The 27292-nt window shown below is 31.6% G+C and overlaps 3 protein-coding genes across 8 annotated transcripts; 1 reads left to right on the top strand and 2 right to left on the bottom strand.

Annotated features, from left to right (window-relative positions):
• Positions 1-503: 503 nt before the first annotated feature.
• Positions 504-6745, bottom strand: LOC105152020 (pyruvate dehydrogenase phosphatase regulatory subunit, mitochondrial). Of its 2 annotated transcripts, none has more exons than XM_011066056.2 (15): positions 6584-6745; positions 5735-6016; positions 5392-5604; positions 5159-5322; positions 4892-5055; positions 4640-4823; positions 4312-4517; positions 3920-4235; positions 3683-3840; positions 3452-3600; positions 2984-3191; positions 2832-2921; positions 2441-2620; positions 2161-2361; positions 504-810 (listed from the first exon to the last, which is right to left on the bottom strand). In XM_011066056.2, exons 2-15 carry the CDS (start codon positions 5980-5982, stop codon positions 601-603), a joined length of 2691 nt encoding a protein of 896 aa, XP_011064358.1. In that variant the 5' UTR covers positions 5983-6016; positions 6584-6745; the 3' UTR covers positions 504-600. The 2 variants fall into 2 exon arrangements, with proteins under 2 accessions (XP_011064358.1, XP_011064363.1); XM_011066061.2 differs by having other exon boundaries at positions 6496-6745.
• Positions 6746-6902: 157 nt separating this feature from the next.
• LOC105152047 (solute carrier family 35 member H1) lies at positions 6903-16487 on the top strand. 4 transcript variants are annotated; one of them, XM_087402621.1, is made up of 10 exons: positions 6903-7041; positions 7107-7318; positions 7485-7626; positions 8296-8415; positions 9978-10205; positions 11267-11478; positions 11551-11623; positions 11731-11983; positions 12951-13126; positions 14705-16487. In XM_087402621.1, exons 5-10 carry the CDS (start codon positions 9999-10001, stop codon positions 15053-15055), a joined length of 1272 nt encoding a protein of 423 aa, XP_087258747.1. In that variant the 5' UTR covers positions 6903-7041; positions 7107-7318; positions 7485-7626; positions 8296-8415; positions 9978-9998; the 3' UTR covers positions 15056-16487. The 4 variants fall into 4 exon arrangements, with proteins under 4 accessions (XP_087258747.1, XP_011064388.1, XP_087258748.1 ...); XM_011066086.2 differs by lacking the exon at positions 8296-8415 and having other exon boundaries at positions 7107-7379; XM_087402622.1 differs by lacking the exon at positions 8296-8415 and having other exon boundaries at positions 7107-7358.
• A 423-nt stretch (positions 16488-16910) lies between these two features.
• On the bottom strand, positions 16911-26773 carry Jarid2 (Jumonji, AT rich interactive domain 2). Of its 2 annotated transcripts, XM_087402608.1 has the most exons (12): positions 26288-26771; positions 25956-26125; positions 21557-25064; positions 21216-21438; positions 20433-20585; positions 20081-20279; positions 19846-19994; positions 18985-19291; positions 18335-18741; positions 18108-18206; positions 17684-17986; positions 16911-17587 (listed from the first exon to the last, which is right to left on the bottom strand). In XM_087402608.1, exons 1-12 carry the CDS (start codon positions 26371-26373, stop codon positions 17492-17494), a joined length of 5700 nt encoding a protein of 1899 aa, XP_087258734.1. In that variant the 5' UTR covers positions 26374-26771; the 3' UTR covers positions 16911-17491. The 2 variants fall into 2 exon arrangements, with proteins under 2 accessions (XP_087258734.1, XP_087258735.1); XM_087402609.1 differs by lacking the exons at positions 16911-17587; positions 17684-17986; positions 18108-18206; positions 18335-18741 and adding an exon at positions 19464-19588 and having other exon boundaries at positions 19088-19291; positions 26288-26773.
• Between the last annotated feature and the right edge of the window lie 519 nt (positions 26774-27292).

The raw sequence follows: 27292 nt of genomic DNA on the forward strand, positions 1-27292 counted from the left end.
TTATGCAATTTCATCTTTCAGAAATGATATGGCGGTAACCGCCATACGATCTTGAGAATTTGATTTTATTCAAAAATTAAATTTTACCAATATTTGCATCCCTTCAGATCGTACAACTTTCATTTGAATTTTTCCGATCTTTCACATTTTTTGAAATATTCCGAAACCTTAAGTTTCTGAAACATCCTGTGTATGCATGTATAAATAACATATATTAGGTGTTGGAATTAATTCGTAGCGTTTTACAAGTGATGGGAAGTACTTTCATTAATGTATTTTTTAATGCTCATGTGAAATAAATAACATTCTTTCATTAAAAAACGCTACGAATTAATTCCAACACCTAATATATATATATATGTATATATATATATGATTTTTTTTAAAGAGAAAGTTATTACATAATAATAATATGAGATATAACAGGTCCAATGTAATTTATTTACATGATTATTTGGCCTGGAGAATTTCTACTACGACTTTTAGATTTTTCGATGTAGCAGTTTTTGAGTGATACTTATTAAACGATTTATTCAATCTTTTGCTATATACATTGTTTGTACATACATTGTTTGACTTGAAATATTTCTAAATGGGAGGTTATAAAGATTGTTGATCGCGCGTAGCATGATAAGCGTCTCTCTCTTTATCGGGGAATTTGGTCGGTAAATTCGGACTGTGTAAATGACATTTTGCAGGGTACATAATACCCGCGACGTTTACTTCGTAATCGCCCGATAATATGTACTCATTTGTCACTTCTTGCGGTTGATCCTTCGAATCAAAATTTTGCACAAATCCAAGACACACCTGTGAACGTGAGTCAACAAGTTATTTCCAAGAGAAAAAAATATTGTTGCGTAAAAAGGATATTAAGTTAAGGCTATTTCTTGACTACACAAAATGAAAAATTCTGAGATGTACAAATTATATCATTAAAGGGCTAAAGGAGATTGTAAGGTACATTAATATTTACGCTTTAAACAAACTACATACATGTGAAAGTTATGTTCATTCTGTTTTTATTGAGCAACATATTTTTATAGATTATTTATTTTATTTGATATTAGTTTTGTTACAAAAAATTTTAAAATAAAAATTTAATTGTTTTATGTAAATATTTTAAGTACTAAAAATGACTTGTGTAAAGTTTCATTGAGATTCACCAATTAGTTTTGAATAAATAAATTTGTTTATTTACTGAACAATTATGTCTACATCTCAATGTAACTTCACATAAGTATTAGGTGTTGGAATTAATTCGTAGCGTTTTTTAATGAAAGAATGTTATTTATTTCACATGAGCATTAAAAAATACATTAATGAAAGTACTTCCCATCACTTGTAAAACGCTACGAATTAATTCCAACACCTAATATTTTTGAATTCATAAAGTACTATATTAAAAAATTGAGATTTTTATCATTATTATGTAATACATTTTCATATATTTCTATTAGAGTACAAATTTAGAAAATATTACTTTTTATTGAAATAACTTTTGATCCAGATGCTCAACTGTCTCTAATTTTGTTTTATTACTTTTAAGTACAATTTAAAATAATCTGTAATTTTTTCAAGTAATTCTTAACATATTGCCTTACAACCTCCTTAAGCAAAATCGAGACATATCGCTTATTTTAGGGAAACATCAACAAAAATCGTTGTTAAAGACAATAAAATTAAAAATTGTTAAATAAGATATCAAAATATTCCATGAATTAAATAACAAAAACCGTATTATTATTTAAACACGATAATTTGGCAAGCGTTTGTTATTCAAAACCAGAATTCGAAACTAAATGATTATTATCTCAATGACTCTTTGTCGTTCGTCAATTGCTTGAAAATTCTTCTCTAAATTATGTGTTTAAGCAAAATATTTATTGCTTAATTTTCGGTATATTTTGATGTTTTAGTTAACATTTTTTTTATTAATAAATGTGATAACATAAGTTTTATTGACTTTTTATCACGATTTCTCTCGTATTCTCGATGTTTCCTCAAGATAAGCCATATACCACTCGATTCTGTAAGTAGTCCTTTAATATGATACATAATTTATACATCTCGGTATTTTTTCATTTTGGCCAAAACAGCTCTAATTTAATTTATCCTCCTTTCTTTTTTCTTAGAAAGATAGAGAAAAACTATGTTCACCTGTTTTTTGAATGTAAAACCGTATCCCGTGGTAGTTGTCATTCCGCAATATTTTCCATTTCGATAAATAGGCTCACCACCCCAGCACCAAGTATCAAATTCAAGGTCATGATCGTTTAACAGTAATTGTACGTACTTACGTTGGACTCCTTGCTCACGTTGTTTCAAAAGAGCATCTCTGCCTATAAAATTAACTTCCTTCTGCGAAATGAAAGTTTGTCTTATAAATTCATATATAACAATATTGTTGAAATGTTAATCTTCAATGTATAATATTTACATCGAATTTTACTCTCCACGATCTTCCGCATTCTAGAGGAGTAGTGAAGGTATCCAGATCTTGTCCCCAAAATGCATAAAACTTTTCAACGCGTAACGCTCTTGTCGCATAATAACCAGCATGTTTCATCCCGTATTTTGCTCCGGCCTCTATCAGCCTTGTATAGACGTGCAGTGCAAACTAAAATTATAAAATTAAGTTTCACAGATTTGAAACATGCTTTATGAATCAGAAAAAAATGTTTTCAATGGAGGTATAATTTGAAAGAGAGTGAGAGAGGGGGGAGGGAGGGAGGGAGGGAGAGAGAGAGAGAGAGAGAGAGAGAGAGAGAGAGAGAGAGAGAGAGAGAGAGAGAGAGAGAGAGAGAGATAATTACTAAGGTTGTTTTTACCTCGTTTGGTATATACAGTACATAACCAAGTTCTCCAGTGTGTGTTAAATTCATTGTACGAATGCCATTGGCAAGTCCAACGTCTAATTCCTGATGAAAGAATGCAATGGATAATATAATATAAATTAAATTTTTTAATTCAATTATATTACCTTGAATGTGAAAAATGGAAAGTTCTTTGGATTTAAATCTATGTCTGTTAATTCAGTTAACAATTTTCTGGTGGCCGGTCCCATTATGCAAATTGCAGTGTACGCTGATGTGACGTCGGACACGGCAACAGAACCATCTACCGGCAGATGACGGTGAATCCAATTCTTGCAACGAGTTTGTTGAATAGTTGGTGCAATCATCATATAACTAACGAAAATGTTTCCGAATGTATTCACACATTTCTCTTCTTTATACACAAAATCCGCGTTATTGATGACACAAAAAATATGATAATTCTACAATTCAAATTTAAATTCAATTCTTAAAAAAAGAAATATATATATATATTTCTTTTTTATATGTGTGTGTATATAATTTGCTTTTTATTTACTTTCTCATGTAGAATTCATCTTCCTAGTTGTGTTAATAACAGACTATCACCATGCGATGCAGTCATTCCGACTTACTGATTCGGTGCGATTCGCGCTAAACTGCAATCGTTCTCATAGCCACCAAGATAATTTTGCATACCGGTGTGAATAATACTTCCCACAGGCACATCCACATCATTTGAGCATAAATACTGCAACAAATCCACAACTTCCGTGTCATTTGACTGCAACATATACAAAAGTGAGATGTGAGCATCTTATTGCAATTTTACTGGCAGTAAGATAGACGAATCTTTGAATAGTTACCCATAAATCGATTTTAGTAAAGGAGGAATAATCACTTAAACCAATTGCTTCTCTGCAAGCGGCGTATTCCTGTGCAACCGCGTCGAACCAAGGTGGCTTACCGAAAGTATTCGTGTAAGCTATTTTATATCTCTGGAAACCGTCGGGAAACTCCAAATCTATTAAGAATACTTGTGATATTGAATGAAATGGAATTTTATTAGAAAGAGTTTTTTTTGTATGATGTATAAAAATTACCACAGTCATGGTCCGGCTGAAACCAGGAGGGTCTCTCATAGCCCATGACTTGACCGAAAACGGCGCCCGCATCTCGTAGCTTTGGATAAATCGGTGACATTCTCAGGTTTCTTCCGGTTTTGAACTCGAGGTGCGGATATTGCAGCGCGTAGTGCATTCCAGGTACCTCTCGCACTCGGTCGCGTAGAAATTTGCGATTATTATGCAGCCCAAGGAAACGTGAGACATCTAACTCGTACATATCTAACGAAGTCGAGCCGTTAACTATTAATTCCGCCGTTGCGCGACCGACTCCGCCAGCGGCGGATATTCCGACCTTTGGAAATCATCACTTATATCAAAGAATTTCGAAAGCCTATATAATTAGATATCTAACTAGCTAATTGACTAACCGTTTTCATTCCAGCAGCGATGTAGTAATTACGTATTTCCGGTGCCTCTCCCACAATCCATCTGCAATCTGGAGAGAACGCTTCAGGACCGTTACAGAGTCTTTCCAGAATTGCGTTTCCCAAACTTGGAATTCTATGCAACATCTGTTCCAGCAAAATATGAAAATGATCCCAATCTTCTGGTAAAAATCGCTTATCCATGCTTTCTAAAAAACGGAAAGAAAATATTGACAAGTTAATTTAGTGAAATGGAATTAGACGAGTAATTAGTTATTTTTCATAAATATAACACATTAGAATAATTCTTATTCATAATTTTCATTCTAACCAGGAATTATGCCATCTTCAAATGCTGGCTTTGCAACTGGCTCAAAGCCACCAGCTAACAGGCGTCCTTCGTTCTCCCGAAAATAGATATATCCATCCAAGTCGCGTATAACAGGTATCATTGGATCTAAATTAGCAATAGGTTTAGTGTGTAAATAATAATGTTCTACTGGATGAAGTGGTACCTGAAAAAAATGAGCAAGGTATTATTTTTTACCAGACTACTTCTTGTTTAATAAATTATGTATCAGACCTTGACATGTGGCTCACTGAGTTTACCCACATTTCGTGCCCAAAATCCAGCACAATTTACAAAATGTTGACATTTGATCATACCGCGCGTTGTTTCTACTGCTTCTATTTGGCCACTGTGATTAATAACTTTGGTAACCGTGCAATTCTCAAATACTCTAACACCTGAATATAACAAAGAATATATTTAATTTAAGAGTAGTTGACAATTGAATTCTTCTGGATATTCTTATTTGATTTATTTATTTTTTTTTTAATTGTATGACACCTCTTTGTTGTGCCTCTTGCATCAATGTCAAACAGATCTGATATGGATCACCAACACCATCTCCTGGAATCCACAATCCTCCAATTAAATCCTCAACGTGTAACAATGGACACAGATCATGAATTTCTTCTGGTGAAACTAAGTGGCACTCAATATTACGTGACCTAAAATATTAATGAAGTTTAAACAGAAATGTCCACCATGGTATCTCATATATTTATTAAATAATTTACACAGATTGTGCTTTCATTCGTCTGAACGACGTCATGCGGTCTCTAGTTCGTGCCAAAGAAAGGCTGCCGCATTGCTTCCATCCTGTCGAAAGACCTTTTTTCTCCAACTCCTTGTATAAAGCGATACTATCCTGGGCAAGTTTTACTTGTGCCAGACTTGGTTTAAAAGCTCCTACTAATCCTGATGCATGCCATGTTGTTCCACCTCCTAGTCTGATGACAAATATAAAGAATATATAAGAGAAAACTATATAAAGGTAATAATTTTTTTTTTATGCTTATGTGTAGATATTTTTAATAGTTTGTTAAGAAAAGTACAATTGAAAGCAGAATACTTGTGTACCTGCCACTTTCTACTAAAATAGTCTCTGGTCCCAGTCCTATGAGGGATAAGTGGTATGCCACAGCACCACCCATAACTCCACCTCCGCATATAACAACTCGTGCTTCCTTAGGAAATACATATTCCGAATCATCTGATGTCACGTCGATTACTTTTGTGACCGTTTCCCGAGTTTGGTAACTGCGAGAAAAAATCTTTCTCCCTTGCACTACGCCTCTACTACACAACAGTTTACATTGTTTCCACATTTGGTGTTCCTAAGGTAAAGAATGCTCCGTCCACCTTAAATTTTGATAAAAAAATATGCTCAATCGATCTGTTTACATGTACTTAAAAATAAATATTTCACAAGAAAAATCACTGCCCCAGCGAATCGAAATACTATTAATCCTAACACCATTAAAATTAAACAATTTGCAAAGCTGCTTTTTCTGTTAAACGCAGCCTGACGCAGCTCAGCTGAAAATTTGCTCAGGGGTGAAGATCTTTAAAGCTGGTTCTACATTCTGAAGCTTGCATTTTGAAATCAACGCTTCATATTGGCTATCGCAATAAACTTGCGATCAGTTTGCAACTAATGTAGAACCGGCTTTTGGGCTACGTTCCAAAACTTTCTCTCCAAGAAAGATCTATATGCTATAGTATACGTTACATGTACTATATATTTTGAGTAAAATTTTCCTCAGAGAGGAAGTTTTGGAACGTAGCCTTAGGCTATTATATTTTTAATTCTAATGGAATATGCCAGATGCAGAACTCACTAAGCGTTCAGTTGAGGTCGGCGTCCCATGGAATGGAAATTGACAATTAACTACTTAAACTAACCTGAATAGTTGCCTGAATAGTTACCTTTATCGATAAAAGCGCGCTTTTATTTCTGAAATTCTATAGTATGCGTAACGTAAATTATAGCATGTTAACGCACTAACATCAGGTGCTTTCCATCTACGACACAGCGATCACTTCATCCTTATTTAACATTGGCGAACAACAAGGATGTAACGATTTGTCGTGTCATATCGTGTCACTTCTGTATCTCTTGTTGGATAATAATTTTATGCGTAGATACAATTTTTTACATTAAAATGATCCAGATGACTTATGTACATACTTCTTATTTCGTATCCTATGTGTAAAATGAAAATATTCTCTAGCACCAATCGAAAATTGACAACTATAACCAGTGTTTAACTATACTTTTCTGCTGTGTCTAATCATACCATAGCGTGTCGTTATTGGAAAGTACCACGTCCGACGCTGTGTCGATGTGTGTCTCCTAAAAGCCTTGATGGAAAGCACCCATCATTGTAAGTGCGTTCTGAATATGGGTCGTACAATATACAATACAATACAATATTTGTCTCTGTTATAGATTTTATTGAAACTACTACCTTACTTACAAAAGTTGGCTCAAATCGGCACATGTCGCAATTCTTATTAGAGAATTAAAGAATTTTTATGGTAAACCAAATCCTCCATTCATGCGAGTGACAGCACTGATAGCAGAAATTGTATGATAAAAGTCAAGGAATTCTTCAGAGTGGAATAATCTGAGCTTCTAAGCGAGTTTTAATGACAGCGTCTGTACGTTTGTAACAGCGTTGTGTTTACATTGAAATTTTAGGTTATGTTTATATCTGATGCGGTACTTTCTTATATTATGTTACGTTAAAATCAAGATGAGTGATTGAGCAACTCTAATAATTGTCTATGATTCTTGTGATCGTTCAATTTCTTTTTTTTTTTTCAGAAAAGCGAAAATGATGTGATAATGTCATAAGTGAAACATATGGACGCTTTATGTATCTGGACGATTGACATATTATGTAGTAATCCTCGATATGTGATGATTCGCTAACAATTTCTCTCTGTTCGAGGCTGATAATAAGGCAGTATGTTTTTCAATTTCTTTTAAATTTCATTTTTATATTTTATAGTATCGGATAACGAGATCAACTTTTTTCTAATAATGATAACAAAGAGCATACACTACACGCTGGATTTTTGTACAAAAACATATATACAGTCTTCCACAAGAGCATATGGGCTGTCTCTCCTAAAACTCACAGAATTATTAAATATTTGATTTGGATCTATTAATAAATTTAATAAACAAAAAGGTATTTTCTTAGTAAGTTATCCAATCTCCCTTGTTATTAAGTATGGTCTGACAGCATTGAGGCATGGGACATGCTTTCCATAAGATTTTCAGCCATTGTTTCAGGAAAATATCTCCAGTTATTTCCATATATGACAAATGAGTTACTTTACATTAAAAACCTTTTCCCTGAATTTGATCTTCATGACTGTCCATACATTTTCAATAGGATTGATCAGGCGACTGGGAAGGCTAATTCATTATAGTGATGCCATTTTTACTTTGTATACATGACTTTGGTGTTTTGTGTCGTTGTTCTCTTAAAGTACCTACAAACTATTAACTGAGCCAAACCATCTTTGAGCAGACTTCAATAAATACTTATGATAAATTATATTCATTTTTCTGTGCATTTGGATTGTCCATGATGAGATATTAAGTACTAAATCCCTGTTGCTTACAGAAGCATCCCTACACGTGTACTTTCAATGGATGTTTTACTGTACGTTGAACAATGGGATCGTGACAAATCGACCACGCATACCTTCTGGGAATTCAGGAGGCCCAAAAGGATGATTCATTGGTAAAGATTACATTGGCAAAATCACGATCAACATCAGCATTTGCCCACTCCATTTGCTGTTTTTCGACGTGTTTTTTTGCTGAAAAAAGGTTTTAACTTTGTGAATCGCCGTATTCGGAATCCAGCAATCGTCGTCTAATAGTATTAAGGTTCACTTCTACACCCTTTTTCAATAAAAGATTCTTTGCTTGTCGTAACGAATATCCAGGATTCTTCTCAAATATCTTGATAACTTTGTTCATCTTTTTCGTCAATCAGCCCATGGGTGCCACGTTGCAGCAGATCGTTAACACTTTTTGTTTCGTTACGTTTCACCCACGTCTTAACGAACCCCTCTGACTTTTTCATGTAGCGGCTCATAACTGCATACGACATTTTCGGTTCTTTCGGATGTGCAAAGAAACATTGCTTCAAAATGACTTGCATACGCAGCGTTTATTGTGTTTATTTTGTTCTGTTACAGACAAAAGTCACTATCCATATAACCTCGAAGCATTCTTCCGAATTGTTCAGAGAATTGGAAAAACCGAATTTAACATCTGTGCTATTTATTAATGAAATTTAGAACCGTACGCTCTTGTGGAACAGACTGTATTAAAAAAATTTGGGATATTCTGTCTCTAAAAGTAGAACTATTCCAATTGAAGAATTTCTAACAGCAATTCCATTAATATATATTAAATTTCACTTTTTAAAAATTTGACAACCAATGTTATAAACAAATTTTTGGCATACTTGTGGGATTCCCTCTATCTCCAATTTTAGCAAATCTTGTACTGCAGAATCTGGAGAGTGATATTTTTAATACAATCAATATTAATTTTCTTACTTATTGTTATGTACACGATATTCTACTAGTAATTCTACGAGATCAGATAAATGTGATTCTATATAGATTTAATATTCTTATTATAACAGAATAAAATTCACGATTGAAGAGAATGATGATGGTATTACGAATTTTCTAGATGTAAAATTGTGATAATAAAAAACGGAAAAATTATTTTTTACGTAAAATTTTTATAAAACTTACTAACTCTGATAGATATCTCAATGAGGATATTTATATTGATACTTATTATTCTAAGATCATATCTGAGTTCAACACTCTCGAAACTAATAAAAATATATTCAAATTTAAAATTTATTTTGATCGACAGAACATCAATTTTTTATCGACACAAAAGAAAGGATTCTATTCTTTAAAATAAATATTTTTTGCAATAAAGTTCTTCATAGATTTTAATCTCATTTAACATTATTAAGATCTTTCTAAAATACCTATGAGCATCAAATTATTAAGTTGTTAGTCAATTTAATTTGTGATATTACTACTATTGTTCGGTCGAGTTTATATTTCAAAACCGAAAAATCAATTCAGTATGCAATTTAAATGACTACAAATGTAATGTATAAACATCATATTAATCAAGTACTTAAGATTCAACTTGTCCGTTTAAGGTGTTTGTTCCCTACTAGTTGTATATTCACATTTACTTGTCCTAAGGAAGTCTTTGTTCAATAAATTTTGTATTATTAATCATATATTCTAATTGTTTCAGAATTTTTTTTATTTTGGGAATATGACACGCTCACATGTAAAATACCAAATTGCTAGAGATGATGTCGATACATCCGAGTATTTACCACAAAATATTCCAGATTTTCAAAATGTGAAGACAGAACCCACGTTTTGGAGGAAAACGTTCCATATATTTTTATTGATATCTGCTTACTTTATTTTATCAATAGGTCTTACATTTTATAATCCATGGCTTTATAATGCATATGTGAGTAATTGATAACTAGAATTTTTTGTTTGTAACTTTTTCATCTGTCTAGTCCTAACGTAAAGAAAAAATAATAAATATAATCTTGAAAAGCACATACGTGCGTGTTCGCGATTACACGCATGCATGGGGAAAAAGCACTCTTTTTGGACAAAAATTTTATTAGATGGCTTAATCGATTTTAATGATTTTTTAAAAATTTTTTGTTATAAAATTTCCTGCATTATAGAGTTGTTAAGTTTTTGATATAAAACTACAATTCGAAATGGCAATTTTCCAAGATGACGGCGCGAGCGACAACCCTTCATATTGGAAAACTTGGGGTTTCCATTAAGACACTGAACTTTAAGGCCGCGATCAAAGTCTTTTACAAATGCTTTGAAGCGTTTGGTTGATCAATTAGAAAAAAGAATTTTTTTTTTACAAATTGACCAATCAAAAATTACTTTAAAGCATTTGTAGCATTGACCGTACCCTAAGACATATTTAAAAATCATTATTACTGAAACTTTTGCAAGCAAAAAGTACTTTGACTGGATTATTTGTCTCGTGCTTGTCTCAGTGTTGTCCTGTTTTTCTACCTCAACAGTTGAGCAGGTCTCTGATATTTATCTCTGTATGTTCTCTCGCGGATTTTTAAAACGCGATATTCTTATGCCGATTAATTTTTTAAAGAAATTTGCAGTCAAAATAATGGCGATATAATCACTACAAGGTTTTAAAACGATATAGAAAAACAAGACATATATATTTAAAAAAAAAAAGAAGTCTTTTAAGCCGAGTTTTGTGGAAAATATACACTTTAAAAATCAATGCTGATAGTGTAGAAAGTTTAATACGAGGAAAAAATCAAATATTTAACTAGTCATAGAGCGCGAATACCCATTGTCCAATCAAGTTGAAATTTGGCAGGGATTATTTTTTTTTTGTGAATTGAAACTATTCTAAGGGGGTCCTGTGGAAAGAATTCGAAAAATAATTTTAATCAAGAATAAATAAAGATCATCTTAATATATGTATATATACATTTATTTATTTATTAACACTATTTGTATTTTTAGGGTTTTAATTTTCCACTTGGTGTGGTCGTTTGCCATTTGGTTATAAAGTTTGCACTATCCGCATTAATAAGAGCTATTAGAAGGTGTTACAATAGTAAACGAATAAATCTTCCATGGCAAAATATAATTTATTCAATAATGGTACCTGGCATAGCTAGTGGTGTCGATATTGGTTTATCAAATTGGGCACTTTCATTAATATCAATATCTTTGTAAGTATAATCTTATAGCAATAATTAAGATGGTAAGGAATTTATTATAAAGTACATGACATTTCTTCCTAGAGTCACTATGACTAAGTCAAGTACTATTATATTTATTCTTGGATTTTCTCTTCTATTCAAATTAGAGAAAAAGGTAAGGAGATTTTCCAAAAATATCTGTGATATTTCTTAAATATGTATTAAATATTTTTATATAACATTTTTATATAACTTATAAATAATAATTATTGTTCATTGTAGTCATGGTCTTTAGTAGGGATAGTGGCGATGATAGCAGGAGGATTAGCGATGTTCACTTATAAATCTACTCAATTTGGCATTCTTGGATTTATATTGTGTCTCTTAGCATCATTTGCGAGTGGTATTCGATGGACTATGACGCAACTCATTATGCAAAGATCGAAACTCGGCCTCCATGATCCGATAGACATGATGTATTACATGCAGCCTTGGATGCTGTTACCAGCAATATCAGTGACTTTATGGTTTGAAGGTAATTGTGCATTTTGTAACAGAATTTTATAATTAATTATAAAATAGAATTATATATGTAATATAATTAATTATAGAATTAATCTTAATTAATTAGAAAATTTTTGGTAAATATTCACTTCAGGGGAGGCTAATTCCGATGATTTCGATATATATTATCAAGGTCATGACCCTAAATGACTTTTAACAGCCATCGCTCGTTATTCATTAAAAAGTTCTTAACAATCAAAGTTCATAATTTCCTTATTTTGTATGGAAAGTCGGATGACTCGTTTCGTTGTTTCTTTCTCCATTTAGACACACTCAAATTTTAAACTTTAAATTAAAGCTCATTATAGATACTTTAAGGAAACTTCTACGTTAAGATATCGATCATACAATGGTTTTTCTAGAGAAAACATGAAAATTTTTATGTATATAAGTATTGTACAAAAAAGGTGAAAGTAAAAGTGAAAGGTGACAAATGAATTTTTTTTTCATTTTTAGTATAAAGTTGTCCGCGTTTAGTATAAAGTTGTACTTTATTTTGTATTTATTTCTATTCTCAAAGGTTTTTGAATTCAAAGGATCGATTGTATATTTGAAACAAGATGAAAATTACAAAAGCGAACAAATTCATTAAATGTTGATTAATGAAATTAACAAAAATAAAATAAAAATAAAATTTTAATCTTCACTTCTGTAATTTTCTTGTTTCGAAAAATTTGGAATCGATCTCCTGTTGCCAGGATTACGTATTTTGAAAGGAGATGAAAATTATAATGAGCAAATTCAATACGGTGTTGAATAGGATGATGAAATTATAAATATTTTAGTAAATTCTAGTAAATCATTTTTGTAATTTTCAACTTATTTCAGCAAGTTTTAAGATACATAATCGACTCCTAGTAAATTCGAAGAAAATTCATCACATGTAATGTCATTAATTCCTGTCATTCCAGCAACCTTAAAAACTTGTTCAATTTTAGGTGGCAAAATATACGATAGTATTAGAATCACCGATTGGAGCAACATTAATAATATTTTATTGACTACAGCTGCTGTAATAACAGGTGCCATTTTAGCATTTAGTATGGAAGTGATGGAATTCTTAGTTGTTACTTATACTTCTAGTCTGACATTGTCGATCTCGGGAATATGTAAGGTAAAATTGTTAGTCAATTTATTATTGAATTCTAAATTGTAATAAATATTATGTTTACGTTTTCTGTTCGAATAATCAAGAATGGATTGAAATTTTTATGCATACCTATTAGTCCAGTGAATCTATAATAAAAAAACTGTTTTTAATTAATTAGATTCAATTAATTGGATTCAATTGGATTCAATTGAAAAACTACATTTCCTACTCAGAATTGTGAATTGAGCTGTATTTACGAGGAGCACAGAAAAAGCTGATAATATTTTCAAATTGAAAGACACAGAAATGATTTTACATACATAAAATATGTGTTTCTACACATACACACACACACACACACACACACACACACACACACACAAATAATTATGCAATTTCTATAAATAAATTCGGATTGAAAAGGTTTTATTTTACACGGATGTTTATCTCTAAAAATTTGAATCCATTTCAATTCATTCTCGTTTACTTGAGATTTCTATTAAAAACAATTACAATAAAATCAGAGAATGGAATGTTATTTTTTTAAAAGACATTCATATGCAAAAAAATGGTCCACTAAATTTTAGCACAAATTTTTAATATTTTTCAAAATCGTTGTATATTTATTGAAATAAATCGAAGTTCAAATTAAAATCTCATAGATATAAATATTTCTCTTGAAATCCATGAAGAAGAGATCAAGTTTGAGTTACACAAAATGTGTTAAAAAATGGCTGCCAGTGTTTAACTCTCACTTTCTCTCTTTAAAGACGAGAGAAAGAGAGAGATAGAGAGAAATTTTTTAAACCTCTTACAGTCAAAGTATAGGCTGCGCACGATCAAAGGAATAGGGAACAGATTGAGAATTTCAACCTGTCAGAAACTGTTTTTCCATAGTACATGATTTCTGATAGGTCGAAATTTTTTTTCTTTATTTTTTGTTTCTTATTCGTTGTGCGCACCTCCTAATGTTGGTGTAACCGGGCTTTAGATCATAAGACAATAACTGCGATCGATTTGGACGCTCACGCGCTTTAAATGTTTGTAATCATCATTTTGTCTTTATCGTTCATTAAACGTAAAATAAGAATAGAAGTATTGAAAAGCGCTGAAAGCGTCCAAATCGACCGCTGTCTCAATTTCAAGATTATAAGTCTCATCTATTCTGCTGAGGCCCTTAAAATGATCATAAAATAAGAACAAATTATGAATACTGGCTAAAGATTAAAGATTGAATATATACAAAATTATGTCATATAGGTTCAGAATATAAAATATAATTATTGATAAATTAAGTCAACAGGTTCAAAATAAAAACGATAAAAGTAATTGTAAAAGTAATTCGTTATCATTATAAAAATAAAGTATTGTTACAAAAAAAGTAACGCCGTTATGAGTCAGTTACAAAAAAATAACTTGTAACGGTAACAGCGTTACAAATAACAATGTTATTTTCATTCTCTGAGAAAAATACAAGATTTATAGGTATCAAGTTTTATTAATACACGTCACAGAAAAGTTTCATAGATAATACAAATATTCATTCTATTTAGCTAATTTTCAATTTCCTTATGTTTTTCATTTTGTAATGATTGTTTGCAGGAAATATGTACATTGGCACTGGCCTTTGTATTGAAAGGTGACCAACTGACTGGCCTTAACTTTGTAGGATTGTTAATGTGCCTTGGTGGTATAATACTTCATGTTGTTCAGAAAGTATTACTTAATAGAAAGAAAGCAGTTGATAATATGGAATTGCAATCGAAAGTGGCTAGTAACAATGCTAAACGCGAAGAGGAAACCGATTCGAACATGCCATTATTGACGGAAAAATCGACTTCTTTAATTAATCTTCTCAATGCTGACTTTAGCTCGGATGAAGATGGTGATGTGAGAGAAAGTGATAACTCGACCCAAATATTGTCAGATATTTTGCAACGCAGAGAACAGTGATCATAAATTTTTAGATCTGATAAGGAATTATTTTTTATTAAAAAGAACATTCGAGTGTATATTTATGACTTACAGCATTTCAGATTTTTCCAGTGTAAATTTTACAGTCAATAATGAAGTTGTAGATATCATAAAGAATGACTCCAAAAAACATACGTTTTTGGCCTATGTATTTTGAAGCCCTTGAATTTCAAATTGAACAGTATGCTAAATGATGCTATATGAAGGGACATTAATCTTAAAAAAAAAAAGTTAGAAAATTTGTACATACGCTACATGCGATACTGATGTAGTAATGTGTAGTAATATATCAATGATATGTAAATCGTATATGTGTAAATCTTGTTGAGTCGATAAAACAAACGACTTCAGGATCCCTCTAAAAAATTAAACATCAGGACTGGGAGAGGTAAGAAACCATCTATTTCTAGTCAAAATTCTTGTTATCAAGGAAGTATTAATTATCTTTTTATGTCTATATTGCTTGAACAATATTTAAAATATTAGAAATTTGACTATTTTGATACGAGAAGTATCTTCAAAAGTACATATTCTTATGCTCAACTTAAATTTTTTTTGAGATTAATGTCCTGTCGTATAATATCATGTAGCATATAATCCGATTCGAAATTCGAAGATTACAAAATGGGCTAGATTTGGGGTCACTCTTTTATATCACATAAATTTATAAAATTTGATATATCAGAAATAACAGACATTTTGATTAACGTTGAAAGTAAATGAATTCAGAATTTAATTAAAAATATAATATAATATATATTTGTGAAAATGCAAGATTTCCCGATATACTTCTGTATAGTAACATGTAAGAAAAAGATACAAATATCTTAAAAAAATTATGAAGTACAAAAATGAAAGCGTGAAATGTGTTTCGCGTGTTAATATTGATAGAAAAATGTCACTACATATAAAGATTTATTGTTGTTTTGAACATTATATGAATAAGAGTTTTACTATGCAATATATTAATTTGTTTAAATTGTATGTGTGTGTGTTGGGTGCGCTCGCGCGTGCGTCCTTGCGTGTGTATGTGTGTGTGTAGGAGCAAGCGGGCGGGTGTGCGTGCATGCGTGCATATATGAGGGTTGACAAAAGATGTTTTTTTTAAAGAATGAAACATTGTGTTTTTTAAAACATGTTTTTAATGCTTTATATATGATTTAAACAGTATTATAAAAAAACATGTTTAAAACATGTTTTAAACATGTTTTAAACATGTTTAAATTGATTTTTATCAATCCTAGATTAGGTATGCATGTGCACGCGCACATTATTTTAGAATATACGTCTAAAATATAATGATAATTCAATATTTATCTTTTAATAATGAACGCACAATAATTAATAAATTTAAATGCACTAATGAAGTGTCAACTATGATGAGTTATTTAAATAAATACGTTTTTAAAAATCTTATGCACATATCCCGACAGCACAAGTTACTAAAAGATAACGAAAAGAGATCTTTTTAAAGTTGTCTTTCTGACAAAGCGAAAAGATGTCTAAAAGATGATGAAAAGATCGTTTTGATTGTCTTTTCAATAAGACGAAAAGATGTGCAAATATTTTGAATTACAAAATACAGATGTTACTTATATATATATATATATATATATATATATATATATATATATATATATATATTAATAGCATAATAAAATATATTCAGAATTTAATCCATTTTTATATTTATATTACACACATATTTTTACATCAATTTATGTATGATGGTTTTAATGTGCATCAATGCGCACTGAGTGCGTCCAGTCGAATTCGCTATAAGTCAACATAATCATATTACGTTATATCAATTAATAAACAAATTGGACACAGGTTTGTTAATAAATAATTTATTTTGTATTTCGGAATATATCCTAATTTTTCTATTATCAAATTTTATTTGAAATATATATCTCTAATAAATATAATACATAATTATAAAAGAATCATATATTATTCCAACAGTTACTATTCTGCAATTCTAATTTAATCATAAATAAGAGAAGTAGATAAGATCATTTTATGAGAAATTTAAAGAATAAGTTTGTAATTTGTCAATTTTTCTTACAAGTAAATTACAACAGATATATTAGATATAATTTCTACCAACAATAAAATATGTATATATTTATTGTTTAACTCTTTAAAGACAAGTATCGCGAAATCTCGTAATTTGACATACATGACAATTGTCTCGAAAGAGTTGGACCAAACCATATGAAATTTTTATTTATATATAATGTCATTCATCGTCATTTTTATCTATTATGCAATAAATAAAAAAATTTTATTAAACCAGTTTCTATTATAACAAGTAAGACACAATGCGATCATATTTGCTAGTTATGCAATGCTTATCTAATATTGGTTAATAAATAACGATCACTTCTATCTTTTATAAATAAAATAACAGATTTATTTTTCTTGCTTATTTTGTTTTATTTGATTAGTTTTTTTAGATTTGGCTTCAATTCTGTTTTCCAGTTTGTGAATCAACTCGTCTAATTCATCCTAATAAACATAAATTAAGATATAATTACTTAGATAGTTTTATATTTTGCGTATGTATGACGTACTAATTAATTAATTATAACAAGTTGTACTTACTTCATCATACGTGTACATGAGAGTACAATGTTTCAAAACCTGCTTCTTACAACTAATTAAGTGCAAGGCATGCGGCAAACAATAAACGCTGTCATCTTGCGAATTATTTATCAAAGAGACAAACAAATTAGCTCTACATGTCTCACATTCGAAGTCGCCATCATCATCTTTCACCTTTTTCCCTTTCTTCCCTTTTCCACTAACTGGTAAAGGCAATCTTTCTCTATTGATAAGACCTACACTTTCCAGCTGTTTACGATAATTTAATTCTTTTTCACAAATCTTTATTACACTCGGCAATATCTAAAGATATAAAATTATAATGTAATACTAAGTAATTCAAAAGTTTATATAATAATATATGACTATCTACGTTTTAATCTTTAATATTAATTTAACAATTACAGCATAAATTTATTCCTACCTGTTTCAATATGTCTATGTGTGATCTCGTATCATTAATAATATTAAATAACAATCTCTCAAATGAAAAGATAGAAGGTTCGCAACTATCTTGTATATCCTGAAAAAAAAAAATATATACACACAAACAATACAATTTATATAATAATAATAATAATAATAATAATAATAAAATCGTAATTAAAATTAAATGGCTAAAAATCTCATACAAAAGATTTTATTACATACCTTAAATACTTGTTCTGCAGTTTCTAACCAGGATGGTTGTGCGAAATATACGCTTTCAGATACAACATAACCAGTACATATGCTTGATGTGAATGCTTTTGGAAATACTATTATAAATTGTCCCGGCTCTTGCACAGTCTGACATAATGGTACATCGTTGCTCACTAATAATTCCGGCGGAACCATAGCAGTATCAGAAGGTAACCATATAGTCTTATTTTTGCAATATTGTGGTACCATTTTCGAGAGCGCTTTTCGGAAATTATTATTATGCTCATCAGGTATTCCATACCAAATTTTTTTGGCACCTGTATGTAAATACTCTATCCATGGTAGACCATGCGGATCACGATACCAACAACAAGCACTAAATAACATACCCACATGCAACGTTGGTACGGTTACACCTAAAAATACCGACATTATTTGTATAAAAATATTATATACACCTTTATTGAAAAAAGCATAAAATAAGAATTAAAAAATGAGGATCGTTGAACTGTCGTTTATTATTTATTTCCTCCACTCATACAAATAACTGTAATAATTGTAATATCTTGATTATGATATATTGTGTACATATATATATATATATATATATATATATATATATATATATATATATATATACACACATAAAAGTTGCATACCCATTAGTGGACCCAAAGCTCTTAATACTGATCCAGGATTGTTAGTGAGAACTTTAAGATTCCAAGGATGTCTAGCAAACGGACTGTTTTTTGCAACAGAAAATCCAAATCCACGACCGCTCGAATCAATGCTTGCTGCATGTACGCAGACATGACGTTTTCTCTCGGCAACATGTTTCCAAAATGCACTCTCTACCTCGTTGGCGGAAGCACCTTCGGTTTCATTTCCTCGTTGATTTTCACCGAACCACATACGTTGAGTATTACGGGCAATTCGATAAAAAGCATTCAATGGCATGTTTCTTCCCTTTGATATAACAAATGTAGATATATTTGTACATAAAAAAAAATATATATATATATATGTGTGTATATACAGAGTAATTTAATCTTGACAGGCAATATCTCAAAAAATGGAGGAAAAATATTTCAAACAAAAGTTACTTTAATTCCAAAGGGAAATAGAAAAAAGAAAGTACCATTTTGACCTTGGGTGACGTCGTTAAGGTCAGGTCAAATTCACTTTGAATTTGTTAAATAGAATCCTCCATTTGTCATTACATTTTTTATTACATAGTTTACTTCCACAGCTTTTTAAAGCACTCTAATCAAATTGTTTTTCATTAAGAACTTATAAGGCTTGAAAGTTATGGTACATTTTTGAAATTTTTGATGGAAATTTTTAATAAAATATTTGAAAATTTGATTTTTAAATAGATTTCAAACTTGCTTCAAATAAAAGATTAAATTTTTTCGAATTAAATTTTAAAATTGCACATAAAAATATATATATTTCTACATCTTACAATAAAAATAAAAATAAAAATAAAAATAATAATTAACTAATGTGTCTTGTCGTACTTTTACGATACATTCTTCAATTTCATCAGAACTGTCTTCATCCTCTTCCTCATCGTTATCATTAAATGTCACTTCTTGCCTTTGCAAGGCTTTGCTTTCTTTTCTTACCCATTCAGTTTCAACTTCGTCAAACAACTTTCCACGTTCCTCTAAACAAATTATTTTTAATTATAAATAATTCAGAGTATAAATTTTTCGATATTTTTGTAAAGCTTATCTATTATATAAAATATACCTGGGGATAATGTATCATATGGCAATAAATATTTACAATAAATATCATCTAGCTTAGTAACACGATCCTGTGCTGATTTCGGTATTTTCATACCATCTGCTACTTTTTGCCACTTTTTTTTCTCAATTACTTCTTTCAATCCACCTAAGCTTTGAACTGTTTGATATAAGTGAGGTAAATCTACTTCCATTCCACCAATCTGAAAGAGTTAATTATTGGTAAGCACTGATCTTCAAATTTTTTCAATTATACAATATCTATTTAAAATATTAATATATGTAAATACACACACATACACACACACACACACACACAAATTATATATATTATATATATACACAAATAATTTTACCCATGGTGGTTGAGTCAAAGTAATACTCTGAGTAGCTAAATATTTTTTAATAGCCATCATTTCTTTTACATTAGGACCCCATCTGTGTAGCATGCGATGTACGTATTGATTATAAGCGGTGAATCTCATATCATCAGACACCTTGCATTCTGGCTAAAAATTAAAAAAAAAAGAAAATCATAAAATGTAATTAAAATAACATATATTTAGTGTATATACATATATACATATATATATATATATATATATATATATTAGGTGTTGGAATTAATTCGTAGCGTTTTACAAGTGATGGGAAGTACTTTCATTAATGTATTTTTTAATGTTCATGTGAAATAAATAACATTCTTTCATTAAAAAACGCTACGAATTAATTCCAACACCTAATATATATATATACATATATATAGAACTCTAAAATTTTTTCAGAATTTTTTATTAACTTTTTAGTACTATATTTTCTTATTTTTACCAACATGAGAAAATACGGTATTAAAAAATTCTGAAAAAATTCTCAGAACTTTATGAGAAGAAGATAAATGATTTTTGTCTCTTGCAGTTTTTCTATAAAGTTGATAGTATTTGAGTAAAAAATTATTCAAGACCAATATTTGGCAATTTTTAGTAATTAATATCTTGTTAACTATTGCGAAAATTGCAAAATGGTAGAGCACTTTTCGATTCAGTTCGATTCATTCTATTTGCTCATGATGGATGACGAAATATGTTAAAATCACTCTGTATATAACTTGTCTAGTAGAACTTTCTCTCTGCGATATTTACCTTGAAATTTGGTGGAGGCACCACTCTACATATTCCAAATTTTTCAGCGATTGATCTTATCTTATCTATGTATTCCAATGGATCCTGAAAATCTTTCTCCGTCGGATAAAACGTTGGCGCCTCGACCACGCGAGCTTCATCATTCGCGATTTTCGCGCCTAGAAACGTCGTACTGCTTGAAGAGCACAGTTCTGATCCCTTTTGTTTGCATTTCATTTGTGTCCTAAAAGATTTTTATCACAAGTGATAAAAGTGTATAATTTCGATAAGCTGCATAATTTCGCTTATATTATTAACTTATATTATTTATGTTATTTCGAAAATATAACGTTCAATATTACCTCTTTCCGCTTTTTGTCGAATCTATAGAAGCTTTTCTTTCCCTAGACTTAGGTGATTTTGTGAGTTTCTCAGCTGAATTGCTATTTATGATTGTACTAGCATTTTGACGAATCAGACTTGGCACTGGCATTTCGTTTTTCACCAATGACATTGATTGCATCTCCACGTTCGACATACTTGCTATCGTGGTTGACACAGTTGCAGTCGTTGACGTTGACGGTATTTGCTGTTCCACTGTCATTGCTGCAGGATTAGGTGGAGTACGCGTTGTCGGTTGTACTGTTCCTATCGGTGGACAACGTGCCACTGATGACGGTGGCTTAGTGACCAACTTAGCTCGAAGGAGAACTCTTTGATTAGGGCCGGTCGGTCCTTCCGTACCGAGTTTAACAGCCACGCCCTGTATTAGCTGTTGACCTTGTACCAGATTTGGGCCACCTCTCGTAACAGCCTGTAACGGAATATAAAATAGATGTCCATCGTTGTCGTCGTCATTCTCGTTACTCATTTCGGTTTGAGTAGATATCTCAGTACTTTTCTGTTGACTTGTATTGTTTTCGTGTTCCTGAGTGGTCTCGTCGAGATTCACCTGCACCGCTATGGAAGCACTGCAATTTACGTTACTCCAACTTGTCGTGAGTTTGTCGAGTGGTAACACTTGGACAGTGGTCAAGTTTGCAAAATTGTTGGGCAATTCAAACTTGCTCACGCCTGTACCTGAATTTGCTACGTTCTTCGGTTCTTGCGATTCTTGTTCTTTCTTTACAGTCGTTACGGGATCGTTCGACAATTTTTCCGTACTATCCAATGGTTTAGAATCCTTCAAATTTGATTTGTTAGCGATTACTTTGGACTCAGATATTATAGTCTCTGCAGGTGATGGTGTTATCGCAGTCGAATGTTTTCCATTATCTCTGATCTTTCTTCGGAAGGGTGTGCTAACGGGAACTTCGGCGTCACTTTCAAATGCGTAAACGCTACTCTCGTTCTCTGGCGAAAACGCGTTTGCATTTGGTATTACAATTTTACGTTCCTTAACCTTGGGCAAAAAAGGTTTCCGCGGTTGAAATATTTTCTTCTCTGTCGGCGATTTCTTCTCTACAGCATCATCCACCACGGAGTTTTGATCCGTTTTAGACACAGTATCGCTAATATCTTCAGCAAAAGAAGTATCTTTGTTCGTTTTCCCAATTTTATTCTTGACGATCTCTTTCGTTTCGATAGTGCTCTTATTTTTGTCAATATTTGTCGCACTTTGTTGCTTCACTCCAGTATTACGGATATTACCGGTATCAGATGTTACCGGTATTACATTTTTGCTGTGTATCCCCATACGATCCTTCAAATTCGTCTTATCCGATAATTTCGAAAGTGTAACGTTGACTGGGCGTACCAAATGTTGGATTTTCGTCGAAATAGACAAATGCGAGACATCCGCCTTTAACTTTTCTGTAGAATCATATCTAAAACTGGAAACATTTTCCATCTCCAGCTTGCTCTCTTCTTTAGCAAACGAACTTTCGTTCAACCACTTTTCTATCTGTTCGGTCGACATATTCACTCGTTCTTTTCTTGTGTGCAGAGTGGACAGTGGCATAAGGTTTGAGGAAGAAACCTCATTTTCGCGATTACATGTTTTGCTCGTCTGTTCTACAGATGGTAACAATAAGCTTTGGCTCTTGACGGACAAATCTAATACAGATTTTTCTTGTACAGATAAATCGCATTCACTGTTCAGCGGATTTGCAACTGAGAAACCATCTTTGATCGGTGATGTTTCTACTTTATTTTTCCGTAAAATGGCGCTTTGATTGACTATTTGCGCTGTTTGCGATACATCCAATGTTCTGGGTAAATTCAATTTTTTATCGGATTCTGTGACTAGCAAATTAACATTGGCATGCGTCTGACATGAATTCAAAACTTTTGATATCGCCTTCTTAGTAAACCCTCGAAAAGATTCCTCATCGTCTGATACTTTTGACAGATCGGCTGTTTTTTGTATATCACTGCAAGCTGCTTTTTTATCTTTCAGATTGTTGATATTGTCAGGGACTTGCCCTTCTTCTTCCTCCTCATTGTCTTTTTTCTTCTTTATTTTATTGAGCAGCATTCCTAGCGTCTCCTCTTCTGATTCCCCCTTCTCGTTTTGATTACTTTTAAGGCTCTTTTGCTTAATCTTATCCAATGACGTTTTACATATATTTTTCTCGCGTTTACGTTTTATCACAAATTTTTCCCTAGCTGATTTCACACAATTTTGAATTTGAGTCTTCGGTTTGCTATTTACGTTACTTTGTATAGTTGTTTGTATAGTTGTGTTTTTAGAGGATGATCTAAGGCTTCTGCTTGGTTTATCAATCTTTCCAAGACTCTGTCTGGTAATAGGTCTCGAATTGCTTGTTTCTATTGAGCTCTCAGATTCTTCGTCGCTATCCTCTTCACAATATTTCTGTACCCTCATCAGACGTTTGCTCTTTAAAATCAGTTTATTATTTTTGCTTTTATCCAATCGCTTATTAGCGTTACTATTGTAAGAACTAACTTTAGAATCCTTGGTTTTAATAATAGTCTTGATACTATTTTGTTTCACTTTGGCTTTAAGCTCGTTCTCCGTTTGCGTTATTCTACGAGCATTTGGTAGCTCGGGAAAACTTTCAAATGAAACGTTATCATCATTTTCTAAATCCGGACTCACTAGTTTTCTCCCAAGAATTTCCATGTATACAGCAGCTGCTTCCTTTGTTTTTCTGGTAGGCCTTCTGGAAAGATTTTGTGAAGAGACTATGCCACTGGACGATCTTGTAACTCTCCTCATCTCTGACTTACTTCTAGTGCAAATCTTTTTTTGGATGCCTCTTTGTATGTTTCGCTTTATCTGCGATGTTGATTTCTCCATGTGTAATTCTTCCCCTTGATTGTCATCGACATCATTGTCTTCTTCAGATGACGCATCTATATTCGAAGTATCACTATTTTTCGATTTTAAATTGACTTTCTTCTTTGGTTTGGGTAACGTAACTTTTGCTTTTGATAGAGGTTTATTGGTTTTCTCTGGTAGTACACTACTTCTTAGGCCATGCCTCTTTGTCTTGATTTTAGGTAAAAATTTTCGCGGTGCCAACTTAAGACCAGCCTTCAACATAGATCTCTCTGTACATGATCTTGTCTTCATAACGCAAGTAGCTTTAAATTTATTTTTGATTCTTTGCTTAGCAAGGCGTTGTTCCTGATATTTCTTTTTAAGTGCTTGAACCGTAGATGTAGTCGTCTTAAGTTTGGTAATACTTTTGTGCAACGCACTAGTCACTTTTTTTTTATTCGAGACAATAGGCTTTACTTTTGTCAAATTTTTTTGGCATGTATTTTCATGCTTTTGAATTTCTATGAAAGTACTAGTAGAGGACAATGTCTTCTCTATAAAAGTTTGAGTTGGCTTAGATCCTTGTTTCTCTTTTTTGTTGCCAGTATTGAAAAAATTTAAATTAGGTGGCAAAATAGATGTTCCTAAATTTGAAAAAAAGGATTTGTCTAAAGAACATGTTAAAATCAAGACAGATTATAATAATTATATTAAGTAAATATACAATATAAATTATTATAAGTTTTGTTTGTAATAAGTGATACTAAACAAAAATATCAACAATAGAATATATATTTCTAAGTAACATATTCAATTTTATATTTTATTAACAGAACAAATGTGTGTGTGTGTGTGTGTGTGTGTGTGAGAGAGAGAGAGAGAGACAAAAATTCATCCCTCTGCATCTTTTAAAATTTAGCATCGACACAAAAAAATTCAGCGTAAGCAAAATTTTGGAGACTGTAGAGTGTTGATACGCATCTGATTGACACTCATCAACACCTAGTAAATAAGAATGGATTGAAATGAATTGAAATGGATTCAGATTTTCAAAAATATTGATTCACGAATGTTAAAATAAATGCTTTTTAATACTGAATTTTTATTCATTTATAGGAATTGCATGGAGCATATTCCTATGTCTTTCAATCTAAAAATAATATTAGCTTTTTCTGTGCACACAATTGTGAATACTGTTCAATTCAAAATTTTGAATAGGAAATGCATTTTTCAATTCAATTGCATCCAATTGCATCCAATTGCATTCAATTGAATATAATTGAATCCAAAAAAAAGTATTTATTAAAATAAACATTCGGATAGAAAAAAATTTCAATCCATTTTAATTCATTCTCATTTGCTAGATACTTTATAATTCCCAAAATCTTACCTACATTGAATTTTTTTGCATCGATGGATTGCGTTTTGGCTCCGGAGCTCTAATTGGACAGGCCTGATTTAGAATATGTTACAACTTTTTGGCTAAGAATTATTGATTTAAATAAAAATATCGATATTATCCTTGAATGATTAACCTCTGAAGCATAAAAATGTTAAAAAATCCTCCGTATTTGGTCGTTTGTGAGTTATTAATTCTGTGATTGTAGCAGGTTTAGCTTTCTCTTTGTCCTTAATAGGTGTAGGTGATGTGTTAAACACAGTGATCGCACCTTGCGCAAATTTTCTTTGTGCATGAACTTTGGTCCTGGAATAATTATGTTGACTTAATATAATGACAATCTCTTAAAAAATTACATAGGATGATTAAACGTATGTATTATTATATATTTCTTTAAATATACTTTGTTTACAATTTGAGAAGTTATTATCATTAAAAACATTACATGGTAATGTAAAAGCGAGTTACCTTTTCGGAGATTCCGAAAGTGGTTCCACGAGGTCCACCAGATCTCCCTCCTTCCTCTTTCTTTTATCGTTGCGACTCAAAACCATTCTGAGATGGGAACTAAAATATCGATGAACACGAAATTGTGAGAGTCCTTTATTATTTCACTGTACGTTCAGAGCATATTGCACACTAAACGCATTCTTCGCGCAAGAACTGATTCCGTTTCGTTTTACCAATACTCCTGACGATCGATAAAAATTATTGCCATCGTACTAATTATAACACACATCATGAAAAAAATCAAACAACTCCAACTAAGTTAGATTATCTTTGGAACGTTCATATCAGTTCGTGCTAACAGTGCACCGACTCGAACAGACTGGAACAGTGGAATAATGGAATCGTCAACAGGAAAATGACAGAAGTTAATACGGCAAAGTAAAGCTGTAGATTTAGGTCCTCCGCACAATCAAAGGAACAATGAATGAGGGAACAATGAATAAAAATATTAACCAATGGCTGCGTTCAGCGGATTCAACCGTTGAGTGAACGCTCGCTGTTATTGGTATATTCTTTTAGTTCATCCAATCAGCATTTTAGATCTGGAAGAATACATCAATAGCAGCGAGCGCTCGCTTAACTGTCAAGTCTGCTGAACGCAGCCATTAAAAAACCATGCACTATGGAAAACACAGTTTCTGATAGGTTGAAATTCTTAAGTTGGAAACACAATGACTACGTTTACACGCACTAGTAAAACAATTTTAGCAAAAACCGTTTTAAAATCGGTGTTGGTGTCTATTTACACGATCAAGCGTATTTTACCTCCATTAAAAATAAAGTAGCTTTATAAAACCTGAGACGAAATAAATCCTTTGTCATTTCTTAACCTTAAGTTGTCTAAAGTTGTCAATACCGAATTTTGATACTTTAAACCGATTAAAGATCGATTTTACACAGCTTTTTTAAAAACGGTTTAATAATGCCAAACCAGAAGAGGTTTGACAGGATTTACTAAAACGA

Source organism: Acromyrmex echinatior, chromosome 2 (assembly GCF_024713525.1).
Source record: "Acromyrmex echinatior isolate Ae372 chromosome 2, ASM2471352v2, whole genome shotgun sequence".
Lineage (NCBI taxonomy): Eukaryota > Metazoa > Arthropoda > Insecta > Hymenoptera > Formicidae > Acromyrmex > Acromyrmex echinatior.

What these genes read in the sequence shown, in the direction of transcription:
- LOC105152020 (XM_011066056.2), bottom strand. Translation starts at nt 5,982, where the DNA reads ATGTGGAAACAATGTAAACTGTTGTGTAGTAGAGGCGTAGTGCAAGGG. An exon ending in TCAGTGAGCCACATGTCAAG is followed by an intron (nt 4,824 to 4,891) that starts GTCTGATACATA and finishes CATTTTTTTCAG; the next exon opens with GTACCACTTCATCCAGTAGA. An exon ending in TACTGTATATACCAAACGAG is followed by an intron (nt 2,621 to 2,831) that starts GTAAAAACAACC and finishes TTATAATTTTAG; the next exon opens with TTTGCACTGCACGTCTATAC.
- LOC105152047 (XM_011066086.2), top strand. Translation starts at nt 9,999, where the DNA reads ATGACACGCTCACATGTAAAATACCAAATTGCTAGAGATGATGTCGAT. An exon ending in TCATTAATATCAATATCTTT is followed by an intron (nt 11,479 to 11,550) that starts GTAAGTATAATC and finishes ATTTCTTCCTAG; the next exon opens with AGTCACTATGACTAAGTCAA. An exon ending in CGATCTCGGGAATATGTAAG is followed by an intron (nt 13,127 to 14,704) that starts GTAAAATTGTTA and finishes GATTGTTTGCAG; the next exon opens with GAAATATGTACATTGGCACT.
- Jarid2 (XM_087402608.1), bottom strand. Translation starts at nt 26,373, where the DNA reads ATGGTTTTGAGTCGCAACGATAAAAGAAAGAGGAAGGAGGGAGATCTG. An exon ending in TGCCTCCACCAAATTTCAAG is followed by an intron (nt 20,586 to 21,215) that starts GTAAATATCGCA and finishes TTTAATTTTTAG; the next exon opens with CCAGAATGCAAGGTGTCTGA. An exon ending in TCATGTACACGTATGATGAA is followed by an intron (nt 17,588 to 17,683) that starts GTAAGTACAACT and finishes TATGTTTATTAG; the next exon opens with GATGAATTAGACGAGTTGAT.